We start from the raw sequence: 15,219 nt of genomic DNA, 5'->3' as shown, positions 1-15,219 counted from the left end.
GGCCATGGCCCACGGGCCCAGCCGCTCCACGGCATGTGGGATCTTCCCAGACCGGGGCACGAACCTGTGTCCCCTGCATCGGCAGGCGGATTCTCAACCACTGCGCCACCAGGGAAGCCCTAAAAATGTTTTAACTATCAAGATAGCATGTACTTACTCTGGGGCTCCTGATGAGCATTAAATTACTTTTTTAATTAAGTGAAAAATCAAGTGAATCTGGTCTAAGAGAAAAACTATTTGTCACCTGAAAAGAGATTAAAAACTTAAAAAAAAGTATACATTAGGATAATCTTTTGCCCACTGGCAAGTTACTTCAGCAGAGCCCAGACCAAATTATTAGGGACATAAAACAAGAATTGAAGGTGAAACCTTCATGCTCACCAACTATAAAATCTTCTCTTGTTCTTCTGTTTTCCAGAAAAGCACCTCACTTCTAAAAACTCTTTCATAAGTTCGTCACTATTAGTAATAAAGTGTCACTGTATATGTACTCATGTGAGAAAATATGGGATTCTAAAACGGTTGAAAATGTAGCATCTATTAGAAAGAATAAAAATAGAGAATTTACCATCTAATGTAAATGAATCGCACCACCTAAGATGTTATCACCAACAGGCCAGGGAAATCTATTCCACAGATGATTGCTAGTCAATCTGTTTCTCTTCTTTTTCCTCCTCTCTTTTGAGATTTCTAATCACACCCCTTCCTACTTGCTAGCATCTGTACCTGAAATGAGTATAACTGCGTAACTGCAGTTTTTCAGCTCAGCAGATGTTATGAGCAAAATGGTCAGCACCATCATTTGAGATTTTTCCTCAACATGTAGCAACTCAGTATCCACTTTCTACAAGGCAGGAACCCAGTTAGTAGAGACCTGTCAACATTCGGTAACTCAAACACCTCCTCCCTATAGAAAATCTTTCTTTCACTTCTTGGGTTAAAGCTATGATCAAACTGGTACAAAGAGCCCATTTGTCATCACCATTGAATATACATTCTAAAATACAGTATTTTTTTAAATCTACCTTTAAACTATTTTACCCATGTTATTCTTTCTTCTCATGATAAAGAACTGAATGAAGGACTCAAGTGAAAACTTGATCTCTTCTGGAATTGAATGAAAGGGACACCAGGGTAGTCATCATTTTGAATAAAAGTTGTTTGTGGACATAAAAAAATGTGTTTTGAGAAGTAGTGATCAAGCAAAATGGAACATACTACATGGTTTTGTTTATATAAAATTCCAAAAACTGTAAACAACCTATAGTGACAAAAAACATAAGTGGTTGCCTTATCTGGCTGGGGGCAAAAGAAAGGATGGATTGCAAATGTCCACAAGGAAAATGTTTATTGTGATGGAAATTTTTCTGTATCTTTATTTTGACAGTAGTTTCACAGGTGTGCACATTTGTCATAATTCATCAAAATGTATACTTTAAATTCAATTTATTGTATATAAATTATACCTTAATAAAGTTGATTTTAAAAAGAAAAAAAAGAAGTAGTGATCAAGGGATCAGAAATATTTTTATAGTGTATATAGATCATTGCTTAAGTTGAGCTCTATTCCCTATAATGATGCTAAAATAGCTATTTCCTTTGTATTTACAAATTGCAATCCTTTTTTATTTTCATCAGTTTGAATTTCACTATTTCCAACATTTGGCCACAATAAATATTTCTAAAAGCCCAAAACGAAAAAAAAATAACAAGTAGTGGTCGTTAATACAAGGCCAATTCTGTAGAATCCATGCTATATAAATGGTTCTGGCCCCTCAGGGCAGATCCCATGGGCATGCCTGATATTGTGTGTAGACTTTTGTGTGTATCTGAATTTGGCTGAGGAAACAGTCCTCATCAGAATTTCAAGAGTGAAAGAAAGTGTCCTGGAGAGTTTTTGTACCTCTCACTAGAGAAAGAAAGTGATCAAACCTATCTCTTTGATTATGCATAAATTAAAACCAATTTTATTGAAACTTTCTTTTGTAAAGTTTTTTAGCACTTATCAGAGAACAAATTTCTGGGAAGGAAAAGATGCACAACAAGTAGTGAAAATTCAGAGTACCAGTAAGGATCCCACTGAAAGCTACCTTGCTTTATTTTCCTTAATGTGGAAAAAGTTATTATCCACAGAAGTCTTATGTTATATTCTGTGGTCGATCATCAAACAAGGGTGGAATAAACAAGATTCTTCACTGTTTCACCACTGGTATGTGCCTTGCTCAAAATGTATTAAAAGGAAATATTTCTGTCATACTATTACTGGATAATTCAATTAGGCCAATGTTCTGTGGATGTGGAATAATGTAATTTACTATGTTGACTAATTAGCCAATCAGATTTCTCTCATTTTCTAAGGCAATGGATTGACTAAAATGTGACCATAAACAAAATAGATTTTATTAGGCATAATCTGCTTTGTAAACAAATGAAATTAATTCTTTGCCTGACCTAAAGCTTTGAAAATGAAAGACCAAAATTGAACACATGCTTCCAATTTTGGTTCTGTTACTAAGATGACACAGAATATAAAAGTTACAATTTAACTTCCCCTCAAGTATTTCATACTTGAGACTAAATGACTCCTGGAAATATGTTCATCAACAGATGGGAGCCACTTATGGCCTCATAAACTCCAAAGCAAGTGAAATTATCTCAGCAAAATAGAAAGATTACAAGAAAGCCTCATCTGCTTATCTCAGAGATGATTCATGCATTGCATATTGGCTCAATGGTGCAATGAATATTGACAGATAATCACCCTTCTTCATACAAGAGAAATCCTGAAAAAACGAATGCTCGGGATGCATGTTTGTCATCAATCAGTAAGCAATTCCCACACATACCCTGTGTTTCTCCTTTTTACTGCTTCTCCACTGATACCAGCCACCAGCCTCTCTCCAGGCTACTCTGTGTCCACTCTTAACGGCCCCCAGTCCATTCTCCACTTGGCCAGCGGAGTGAGCTTTATAAAATGTGCTTCACGTCATGTTATCCCCCGTATAAATCTTCCAGTGGCTCATATTACACCTCTGACAAAACCCTACATCTTTCCCATGACCTAAATCCTAAATCTTAAATTCTCTATGACCTGGTATTCCTACAGCATGTGGTCCTGCCCTCCTCTTTGATTTTATCTTGAGTCCCCGGGCCCTTTGCACTTACACGACAACCATCTGCCCTCTGTCCCTCCACTTGACCAGGCTCATTCCCCTTTGAGGGCCCTTTGCCCTCATTGCCCCAGCCTACAACACTCTGCTCCCAGATCTGGGGTTTCTTCTTGTCATTCAGATCTCTGCTCAACTAGCTTCTCCCAAATAGATCTTCCCTAGACACCTAGTTCACGTGGTCTTTCCACTCTCCACCGGCCACTCACGCTCTGCCACATCGCTGTGTTTTAGTGTTTGCTTCACACGTATCATCATCAAAATTTTTGTTCATGTATCTGTTCATTATCTATCTTCACCCACAGGAATGTAAGTACCATGAGCACAGGACCCTTGTCAGAGTCGTTTGCCCCTCTGGCCCCAATGCCATTAAACAGGGCACATATTAGATGCTCATAATAAATACCCATCAAATGAATGCATCGCTTGATCCTGCTAGCAGGCTATGACAATAGTCTGGGCGTGAAAAAAAATGTGTCTAAGTGATACATTGATAGTGGGAATGAACAGTTTAGAGAAAAAATGAATAGAGTTTGGTGTCTGAGTATGAGAAGCGAATTAACAATCTGAGACAAAGATTAATGCAAGGCTCCCAGGGTTACTGCAGGAAGGTAATACTCTTGGCAGAAATGTAAAAGTTGTGGTTAAAAGCCACACTTAATGAGTATATGCTACACGGCAGGCATTGGGTATTTGTTCCATTTATTTTTCACAACTCCATAAAGTCGGCATCATTATCTCTCTTTTATACATGGGAGGTTGAGTCAACTGCCCCAGGCTGATTGGTTAGATACCTTATTCCAGTGAGTGAGGTTGATTTGGTAGAAAGTACTAATTTAAGGTCAGTTGAAAGTTGCAAGTAAAGCATGAATAAGAGTAAAAATTTACTAAGTCTGGTCTCCCTCCCATTTCACAAGTTGTTGGGCTGAAATAGGTGTGAAATGTGTGTCTCACAACCTACCTGGGCACTCAGGGGTTCTTTTGCAAATTGGTCTGAGCACCTGTAGACCACCAAGATTGTCTTCCTCGTTCTGTAACCCTGCGGGGCTGGGAATACCTTGAAGAAGACACCCAACAGGAAAGTGACTGGGTGGCGGTAAGAGATGAGATCAGTAGAGCAGAAGGATACCAGTTACCTTGGAGACAACCACCTGGAGGGTGATAGGACCCCAGAGAAATTAACCAGAATGCAATACACAAAACTTTTTGGTTTCTGTCTTTTGGGCCAACCATCTGATAAGTTACTAACCTAGAACATGGAAACTAGACTTTGCTGAAAATGAGTTCTATACTAGGGTCCGGAGGAGGCACGGTCCTGCTGATGAACCTGGGGTGGTAGAAGATGCTGTGACTCAGCACTCAGGGGTCCTATTACTCACAGCAAGAAATGGACATTTTTTCCTCAGTGTATAAATCCCCATGGAGACGGAGTCATAGAGCTAGTGTCTTGTTGATAAAAAGCCATGGGGACCAGATTCACTGGTCACTGGGAGTTTATCAGGGATTGAAAGATACCTTCAACTTCCCTCCTTTCATCCCTGATCCAGACACACAGCTCAGAAGTACCCACATATTATGTGTTTTCCCAGATTTGCAGCCACTGAAATACCAAGATATAAAATAACTTCTCTTGAAAAGGCCACCGGGGATGGAGTGAAGACATCATCACTCCATAACCACCAAGTCTGGATAGATGTTTCTAACAGGAGTGTAGAAGCAGGAGAGGCAATAAAGATACCGTGAAAATAAGGAGCTTTGTTCTGAGGCATAAAAGCTGAGCTGATGATCACAATTTCTGTGTGGTTTATGCAGCATAATGGGAAACCAAAGTCCAGGCAGCACTAGCTCAAATCATGGTTTTCTAGAAACGAGCCCAGTGCCCCCTCGGCCATGCTGATTAATTTGGGACTGTCCAATAGAGCATCTGTTCTTGGTACCCAACATATGTAGTTTAAATTGCAGGAGAGAAGCAACCAAAGGTTTGGCAATGTCCACTGCACACTCTAGAGTTGACTTCAGCACATGTGGCCATCTCAAGGTAGCTCGGTACAAAGGATAGTATTCACGTGGACCAAAGGGCAAGGAAACACTCTTCTAATTACAGATGTGATGGCACTGAGAGCCCTGTAGAGTAAACATGTACCATATGGTAAGAAACACAAGGTTTGGAGCCGGACAAGCCTGAATTTTAATCCCAGATCTAGGAGTTGCCAGTCGTAAGACACCAAGTAAGTTTAATGGAAACATGATCGTAACCACCTGACAGAGGTGGGGTGAGGATGAACTCTTTGAAGCAGCGCCTGGCACACGCGAAGCGCTCTGTCGATATTTATCCCAAACCCACACTCACCATTTATCCTCTCCCTACGGCCTTGGTCCAGCAGCTGTGCTTTAACTAAAGGAGGCCGGAGCCCTGACAGGGGCCAAGACATGAAAACCAACCCTCCCTGCCAACTGGTATAAATACATCCTTCCTTGCCCAGGAGGGAGCGTGCTCTGGACCTGGGAATCTCAATATATGGGCCATGAGTTGCAGGTGAGGCAAGAGTCTTCCCACTGGTCTGAGAACTGATCCAGAAGTGCGCACCTTTTCTTTGGTTTTCACAAGTGCGTGGTGCTCAAATCCATGCACTTTCATCTTGTTACAGTATAGGCTGTAGTCTAGTTGCTAGTGGCTGCAGTTATGGGCGGCCCTAAGAAAAGTCTGAGACTTCCTTCCCCCTACTGTGGGCAGTTTTCTCTTGTGTGGGGAGTAGATGGAGTGAATAGACTGTGATTGTATTTCTGAGCAAGGTACGTCAAGATATGTTTGCTCCTTACAAGAAACACATTATAGAATCATAGTGAGGAAAGGGGGGTGATGATGCAGTGTCTGCAGGACCTTTAGAGAATTATGCTTGCCTGCTTGCTTGATGATAGCTGTGTCTCTATAAATAGATTAGGCAGGATCCTGTCCATCAGTGTCTCGATATAAGAGAATTGTGGTTGGTCAACACGAGCCCTGCCATTGCCACTACCACTCTCCCAGTTGGCGTTGTGTTCCCAGGGCTCAAGTAACCTTGAACCAGTAAGTAATGGGTGGGGAAGAAACAGTTCCCCAGGTAAATGCTGCTTCCTGGGACTGGAGCTCTGCCTAAAGAAAAGAACAGGAAGGATTGGACTGTCCCTGGCTCCTGCCTCCCCCCTTCTTCCCCCGCTTCTCCATTCGCACAGTTGCACTTACTGAGGCTGGGCTGCAGGGGGCAGGCGGGCCTCTGTGATCTTCCCATGTCCAGCATGGGCTCATTCTGTACCAGCTCTGGGGAATGAGGTTGTACAGACACTGAAGGCTCCCAGCCTCAGGCTAAGGGATCAGGACCAGTGGCACTCATACCTGGCCTTGAGAAGAAAGGGAGACCAAAAGGAGTTGGCTATGGCCATTGATACTTCTTAGTAGCCATTTCAACGACATCTTGAAACAAACTGTCATCTTCAGGAGAAACTATCTTGGAAACCCTCAAAAAACTTCAAAATTTATTATTAATAAAATAATATTCTTAAAATGAAAGTGATAAAATTTATCTTAATGCATGAAGAGATAAGACTTTGCAAATATATGCTGGATCATCACTTTGTTTTGTCAGTCACCTATGCCCTCTGACCCCCTCTGACCCGCCCCCCCAACTCTACTCCTCCTTGCCTCTCTGTCTTGTTTTGCTGGGAGTTTATGTCATACATTCTTCCTTTGCATTCTTTCTCAGCCTGAAATCCTGAAAAGAAATCCCTCTCAGCACGGCCCCAGGTGCCCCAGGACACAATCTGGTGCCCCAGGCCACCCTCCCATCCTAGCGCAGGCCCATGGTAGCACCAAAGAGTGAGTTGCCTGCTCCACACTGAGAGGGTTGGGCCGACACTGAAGAGGCAGCCCTGAGTAAAGCTGAATTGTCAAATATTGCAGGCAACGTAAGCCAGAGGGGTGTGTGTGTCACTCAAAGGTGCTGACACAGGCGAATCTGATCTGGGGCTGGCAGATGCTTAACCAAGTAAGACAAATGGAGTGTGTCCTGCCAGTGTCACTGCTGCTCTCACAGTTGGCATGGCTGTCTCAGGGCTCAAGTAGCTCAAGTAGCGGATGGCGAAGAAACAGGTCCTTGAGTAGACGCTGCTTCCTGGGACTGGGTTCTCACCTGTGCTGAAGCCCTGTGTGCCTTAAACAAGTTAAATGAAGAGCCTCCATTTCTTCATCTGGAAAGTGGCAGTGAAAGATTATCATGGCAGCAAGAGCGCCTGCTATGGGTCAGCACGTAGCAGGCACTCAGTAAACAGGAGACATTGTGATCATCTCTGCCTCTCTGTCTAGGAAATGCCTTCAAGGCCCATAAACTCAGCTAGCACCTCCACAAGCCAACACCTCCCAAATCTGTATAACCAGCTCTGAAGTCTCGATATTGACACCCAGATTTCCCAAGGTACCTCAAAGTCCAGAGCTCTGAACTTGAAGATAGTGAGTACCCACACCCACTCCCTAGCCTCTCATAACACCTACTGCTCCCTTTCCTCTCTCTGGGAGATGGGAATCCATTCTTTGTACTTCCTTCACCCCCACTCTCCAAGTCTGATCAATTTCCTAAATTTGCCTCAGATAATTCCCTTTTGACCCCATTGTCTTAGTTCTTCTCCTAAGTATTCCTGATGGACAGTCGCAGTTGTCTTTTAGATGATCCCCCTACCCCCAGTCACACCTCCCTGATGCTACTAGAATGTTCATTCTAAGTCCCTGCCTTACTGAAAATCCCTGTCACCTATGTGGCCAAGTCTAGACTCTTTATAGGGGCACAAGGCCCTCCAGAGTGAATCCCAATCTGCTTGCCTCTCCCTCGCATCTGAATCTGGTCCCTCAAGTGTCCGCTTGATGGTACCTTCCCATCCTGGTTGGTCCACCTGTCAGCTTCCCAGTCATCCTCCCAGACTCCTCTCAGGCATCTACCTCCTCTGTGAAATTTGCTCCCAAAAAAATCTCTTGAGAAAAATTAAGTACTCTTTTCTATGTCCCCCAAATACCCTATGCATTCTTCCATTATAACAATTATCACATCTTTTTCATAAACTGCTTTTTTTTAATCCACCCAGTTAAATTTTGGCTTCCTCAAGGGTCCATAAATTTGATCTACTTCATCCATTTCTACAAGGCCAAAAACAGTATCTAGTGGTAGTTCAATACATGTATGTTGGATGAATGAATGATCAACATCCTTGAGTTACATAGTTTCCATCAGCCCCACAATAGCAGACCAAGTTTTGCAGAATTACAACCCTTGTCGACAGCATAAAGCCTGTGTGCGTTAGTTGCCTGAAAAGGGGGCAGTACAGGAATGATATTGCTTTTGCTTCCATTAAATTCAAAACATATATTTATGCAAAATACTATTCTAGATGCTAGTGGAGACAATATAGATTTATAAGCCTGTACACTGACCTTTAATAAACTTAAAATTAATTGGAGAGCTAGTCACCTAAACAACCAACTACAACAACTAACTAGAGTAAAATGAAAAGTGCTAAACAGAGGACTTAACACCCAAACTGAGTAGACTTGTCTTTGTACCCTGCAGTCTCATTTCTGCACTCCCAGCCTCCAATAGCTTCCCACTGGAGCCTTTGCCACTATGGTAATAGATTAATTAATTATGTAATTATTTGATTTTTTTCCTCTATGTATATGAGCTCCAAGGGGGCAAGGACCACATTTGTCTTATCCACCAAGCCATCCCTGGCATCTAGCGCAATGCCTGATGTGTAGTAAGGGCTCCATGACTTTGAGGGGGAGAGAGGAAGAGCAATTAATTTAACTGTTGAAGATCAGAGAAGACTTCACAGGGGAGGTACATTAGGCCTTAAAAACTAAGAAAAGTGAGGCTTTCAAATTTACTGCAGAGTTCATAAATATTCCACAATTTTTCTTCATTAGGCTTCTTTGAATACTCATTTTTTTCATCTGTGGTTACATGTCTTTCAGCTAATTTTGCAATAATATCCACTCTTTAAAGGCATATATGGAAGACTATAGCTTTCTGCCAGAGTTTACAGTTTAGCTGTGGCTGAAAGGGTTTCTCAGAGAGAAAATCAAATAGCAGTGTAAGCTGGAATAAAGTTATTTTCCTTACAGGTGGTACAGACTAAGTGCCGAAGTTGTTTCAAAGAGAGTGGAATCCCTCACTGGAGACCTGGGTGGTTTTCATGGGGACAGTGGGATTTTATATCAGCTTCGGAGATTTGGGAAGTCCCAAGAAAGGGGGAGAACATGGATGGGGGATGCTGAGAGACTGATAGAAGCAAGTAGAGGACAGAGAACACATCAGGAAAGGAGCAGAACACAAAGTGACAAGAGGCCTGGTGGTGACAGGCTGCCCATACCAAGCTAAGGAGTCGGGACTTTAGTTTATATGTAGTTGAGCCGGTTCCAATTTTAAGGGTTGAAAAATAAAATATTTTAGGAAGACTAATTTGGCAGTACTTTTCAGGAAGCCTAATTAGGAGGCTACTAAAGAATATCCAATTAAAAATAATAAATAAAAAATAAGGTTTTTTTGAAAGGCATTATGAGATTTAAACTAACCAGTTTACTTTCTGATTGTTAAAGCATCCCTCAGATTTTGTCAGTGGGGACCAGAATGTAATAGAACCGTTTCAGAAACAGAATAGAGTGCAGGAAGAGTCAGTTTTGGAAGGAACAGGATAAGTTTGGCTTTATATGCATTTGCTTTAGGGACAGTCTGAATGAAGTACCCTGAAGGAAAATGGGAATGTAAGAGTTTACTCTTATTGTTGTCGTTATTGTTATTATAACAATCATGATGGAAATTCATTGGTATAAGCCTCCAATTTAAAATACCATTAACCTTGATATTCGTAGTCCAAACCCCTCAGTCTTTGCTGTGATTAAAAGGAAGTGGAATGGGGGGCTGGGGTTGGGGAGGGATGTCACCACATCCTGGTAACTGTTTTTTTTCACCTTAAATATATACAATTTTTATTTGTCAATTATACCTCAATTAAGCTAGGGGAAAGGGGAGGTTTGTCTAAGATGAGTCAGAAATGAGATTAACTTGGTTCAACTGCATTGGACAAAATATATACCATGAAGTCCATATGCATTAATGCATCAAGGTAACAGCCATGTTCTCTAGTAACTGTTTTTATAAGGTGAGTGATGGTGAAGTGAGGCGTTGCTTGAAGAGGGTCTCATGGCCATCCAACAAGAAGCCTCATGGGGTATCATTACCTAGAATTAAGCCTTTGTCCATACCTTGATTTAGTCAGAGCTAAGGAAACAGACTGGTACGCAATAAACTAGTAGGAGACTGAAGTCAAATTTATGAGCAATGAATTTTTCCCTTGTGTAGTAATCTCCCCAGTCAAACCAGTGATTGGAAAGTAGCTTGGGGAACAGGGACCTCCAGCAAAGGGAAGTGGATGAAGGTGAAGGGTATTTCATCTGGTCAGTGTGAGGCCTGATGTGACACCCTGCCTACAATAGAGCATTTGTCTCTGCTTACTGAAATATTCATGTCCACCGTATTTGGAGTCTTTCTCTCCTTGATGGTATGAGATGAACTCTTACTTTTTTTTTTTTTTTTTTTTTGCTGTACGCGGGTCTCTCACTGTTGTGGCCTCTCCCATTGCGGAGCACAGGCTCCGGACGCGCAGGCCCAGCGGCCATGGCTCACGGGCCTAGCCGCTCCGTGGCATGTGGAATATTCCCGGACCTGGGCAAGAACCCGTGTCTCCTGCATCGGCAGGCAGACTCTCAACCACTGAGCCACCAGGGAAGCCTGATGAACTCTTACTTTTTACTCTCCTTTGCTATGCTCCGGTTCAGTGGACCCCAAATGCTGTTATTGCCTGTGGAGTACCTGGGGAGCTTGTCTAAATTAGAGTCAGGACCCCATCCCCAGATTCTTTTTGGGGTGTCCACAGTGATGCCTAGGAGTCCAGATGGCTGGCAAGCCTCCAGGAGTTACCAGACCGCACTGAGTGACTTTGAACCAATCTGACTTTGCAGGCAGGTAAGGCTCCCACCTACATGCCTACTTTAGCATGAGAAGTTCTACCTGTGCCTGTTTTATTTGTCTTCTCTTCTGCCAAAGATTTGTTTGAATACAGATTTTCAGCACCTTAAAAGAATTGGTCAATTATTTATCTACGTTAACCTTGATCTTCTGATTAGCACTGTTTTTCTTAGACAAGGTCATAAAACAACTGCTTAGAGGCCCATCATTAAATTGTAATCACATTCACTCATTCAACAATTATTTATTGGTCATCTATGCATCAGGCAACGTGCTAGGTACCAGAGATCCAACAACGAACAAGAAAGATTAGACATCTGCAGTCATATTCTAGTGCAAGAGATGTGGATGGGGTGAAAACAGACAACTTAGAAGTAAAGCAATCATTTCATATTGTGATAAATGCTATGAGCAAAATAAGCAGGGTTCAGTGGGAGAAAATCTCAGAGGGGAACATAATTTAGACAAGGTGGACAGGGAACAAATCCCTACAGAGGTGACTTCTGAGTGCCACCAGGCATGCTGGCTGCTAAGAGCTTGAATAACATAGTGACAAGTGGTCATAGAATTGCAAAACTGGAAGCAATGATGTACTGGAAGGTTAGACAATGAGGGTCAGAGAGGTGATGGAGGTGGCGCAGCCTCTGTCAGTGGCAAGGTCCATGTGAAATGGAGAGACTTCTACGAAAGGCAAGGTAGTCAAGAGAGCAGAGAGTTTATAGGGTGTCAGAGTCACTACACGTGATGACAATAGTGGAGATGAAGAAGCAGAGTCTGAGCCGGGAGCTAAACTCTTCAGTGCACGAAGACGAAAGGTAGTGGGAAAAGCAGATGACAGCATGGGGAGAGGAAAAGGGAGGTTGAGTAGGACACACGTGCTTCACAGATCCACTTTTGATACAATTTTATGTAGCAGGATATCAAGTAGACTTTTTTGGTTTCCCTAGTCTTTCTTCACTTGGAAAAGAGGGAATGGCTCATACATGAATGAAATTGTATGATAACATGATTATAGTTATGAAATTATTGTGATAAATGAATTTAGAAAAATAAAACATTTCCCAAGGGAAAAAATATATATCACTTTTTGCAAGTGCTTGGAAAACTGAAGTGGTCACCAGAATTTTATAATTGGCCTTGCTACAATTTTAAGTTGTAATTTATTACTTTGAACTGTTCTGTGCATTACAGGATGTCCCCCAAAACAACAAAAATTTCAATCCAAATACAGCTACATTTTGTATCTACATTCAGATGCATTAAATCAATGCTTGAAGGTAACACACTCCTTAATAGCTCAAGAATCGTTGATCTACAAAATGATGGAGTTATATTTTATTGCATTACAGGCAAAGCTTAGATAGAAAATTCAGGGCCTTTTCCTTTCTATCTTGTGTATACCTTTTTTTTTTTGAATTTTGTAAGATTATATAATTGATACCCACAGATGCAAAGACAGTACAAAAACAATAACAAACTTACTATGATCATAGATTCAAATCAATAACTAGTAGTTTTATCCCAATAATATTCAGATAATTTAGTCTGAGAGTATTAAGGAAATACAGCACATGAACATTAAATGAATAACATCATAGTAGCCCAAATATATATACTATAAAATGTGAAGTTTTGGTTCAAAGTGATGCATGGATACCATTTTCATCGTTACGTTTTCTATGAAGAAGCTTATTACAAAATGTATATTCCACATGCTTTGCTAAATTGTTCTGGCAGCTTACACGAAATGTGTGCCCCTTGATAGCATTTTAAAATAAATACTTTAAGTTCCTTATCAAATACCCACATTTGTGAATGTGCTTTCAACATTTCCCCTTCTCTATTTTAACAGAACCCCAAGTCCCACATGTCCAAGGATCCCAAGAATAAAGAGGAAAATCTACTCAACTCTGAGAGGCCTACTAGGGTCTTCACAGAGAACAACCACTCCCAAGGAGAGGCTCAAGTTTTGAGTAGGATCACAGGGTCACCAACAATTCAGTTGATTGAAAAACATCAAGGGACTAAGACCCTTTTCAGGAAGTTCAGCGAAATGAATTGGCCGGTGGATATTCGCCCTTTAAACAAAAGCTTAGTCACAGATAGCAAATGGAAGAGAATTGATGCAACTCAAGAAAAACGCAGGTCTTTCCTTCAGGAATTTTGCAAGAAGTTCGGTGGGGTGAGTCGTCCTCAATCCCATCTTTTTCACATGGTCTCCAGGATCTATGTAGAAGATAAACACAAAATTTTATACTGCGAAGTACCAAAGGCTGGCTGTTCCAACTGGAAGAGAATTCTGATGGTACTCAACGGATTGGCCCCCTCCGCGTACAACATCTCCCATGATGCTGTTCACTACGGGAAGCATTTGAAAAAGCTCGACAGCTTTGACTTAAAAGGGATTTATACTCGTTTAAATACCTACACCAAAGCTGTGTTTGTTCGTGATCCCATGGAAAGATTAGTGTCTGCATTTAGGGACAAATTTGAACACCCCAATAGTTATTACCATCCTGTATTTGGAAAGGCAATTATAAAGAAATATCGGCCGAATGCCTGTGAAGAAGAATTAAATAATGGATCTGGCGTCAAATTCAAAGAGTTCATCCACTATTTGCTGGATTCCCACCGTCCAGTAGGAATGGACATTCACTGGGAAAAGATCAGCAAACTCTGCTATCCATGTTTGATCCACTATGATTTTGTAGGAAAATTTGAAACTTTAGAAGAAGATGCCAATTACTTTTTACAGCTGATTGGAGCTCCAAAAAAGCTGAAATTTCCCAACTTTAAGGATAGGCACTCTTCTGATAAAAGAACCAATGCTCAGGTGGTGAGACAGTATTTAAAGGATCTGACTAGAACTGAGAGACAATTAATCTATGACTTTTATTACTTGGATTATTTGATGTTTAATTATACAACTCCATTTTTGTAGTGTGCATTCATTTTCTAAAACCCTGGATGTACTTCATGATGATGGCCTCAAATCAGCTAGCTGTAATATTCCTATAATTCTCTCTATGAGAAAAATTTAACTAAGTGCAGTTGTCTTGATTTAATGAAGATTTTTACCAAAGAGTATGAAACCAATTGGCACAAAGTTATAGGAAAATTACCACAGAGACATGTAAACAACTTCAGTTGCTCTAAAATGTTTGGAAAAGAGCTGCTTTTGCATTATGGATTATATTATAGAAGCAATAACCTAGCCAGCTGCTACATTAGGTACAACTGCCTCTTGCAAGGGTAGGAAACGAGATCTAAAATGGCATGAGTGTATGTCTCCATCCTGGAATCTGTTGTCTAAAGTGCATGGAGATATTTTTAGCAGTCTGTGGCATATGAATCAAATGTTGCATAGTCTTCTTACACCCCTGGAAATCTTTCCATCAACTGTAATGATAAATCAATTTTGAAATGGTGTTTTGGACCTGAACATTTTACTTTAGATTGGAAGGCATTATGTGATTTACAGTATGAGAATATAACAGAAAAACCAGATGAAGCTATGGCTTTTTATATTCAACAGCCGATAAAAAATGCACAGCATGCTAAGATCAAAGCAACAAAAGTAACCTTCCTCTTCCAGAAAAACTTGAGGGAATTGATTCTGTTTCCTTTTGAGCCCTTTCTGCAGAGACAAAATGAATGTAACCACTAAAGGTCCTCACTTTTGAAGCAGGCCACTGAGAAATTTAAGCCTCATCAGATATAAATGTGCTCCTCATTCTGGTTTAATTGGGCAGGGGGGAAATTGTTTCAGGATGGAATAATCATCAAAAACAAAAGTTGCCACTCTGAATATAGACCTCAAACAATAACAAAGTTTTATAAGAATATTATTTGAATCAAAGCACCATGTGCATAGCTTTATATGTGGAATGTACTCTAAGAATAGCTTTTGTCTAATTATTCAGCTTGGGAATGACTTTTTAAAAACTAATATACCACTTCAAAGATAGGTTACATTCTAGAGAATAAACATAGAGCCCCTAGAA

General features: G+C 41.0%; 1 protein-coding gene across 1 annotated transcript in view; it reads left to right on the top strand.

The window, feature by feature from the left end:
- The window catches only part of CHST9 (carbohydrate sulfotransferase 9), a 201,066-nt gene extending 186,910 nt beyond the window's left edge, over positions 1 to 14,156 (top strand). Inside the window, exon 6 of the mRNA XM_024120989.1 lies at positions 13,068 to 14,156. Coding sequence (XP_023976757.1) covers positions 13,068 to 14,156 — 1,089 coding nt within the window. The remainder of the gene's footprint in view (positions 1 to 13,067) is intronic.
- Positions 14,157 to 15,219: the final 1,063 nt, after the last annotated feature.

The sequence above is a fragment of the Physeter macrocephalus genome, chromosome 19, assembly GCF_002837175.3.
Source record: "Physeter macrocephalus isolate SW-GA chromosome 19, ASM283717v5, whole genome shotgun sequence".
Taxonomy (NCBI): domain Eukaryota; kingdom Metazoa; phylum Chordata; class Mammalia; order Artiodactyla; family Physeteridae; genus Physeter; species Physeter macrocephalus.
This window is presented reverse-complemented; position numbering and strand designations above follow the sequence as displayed.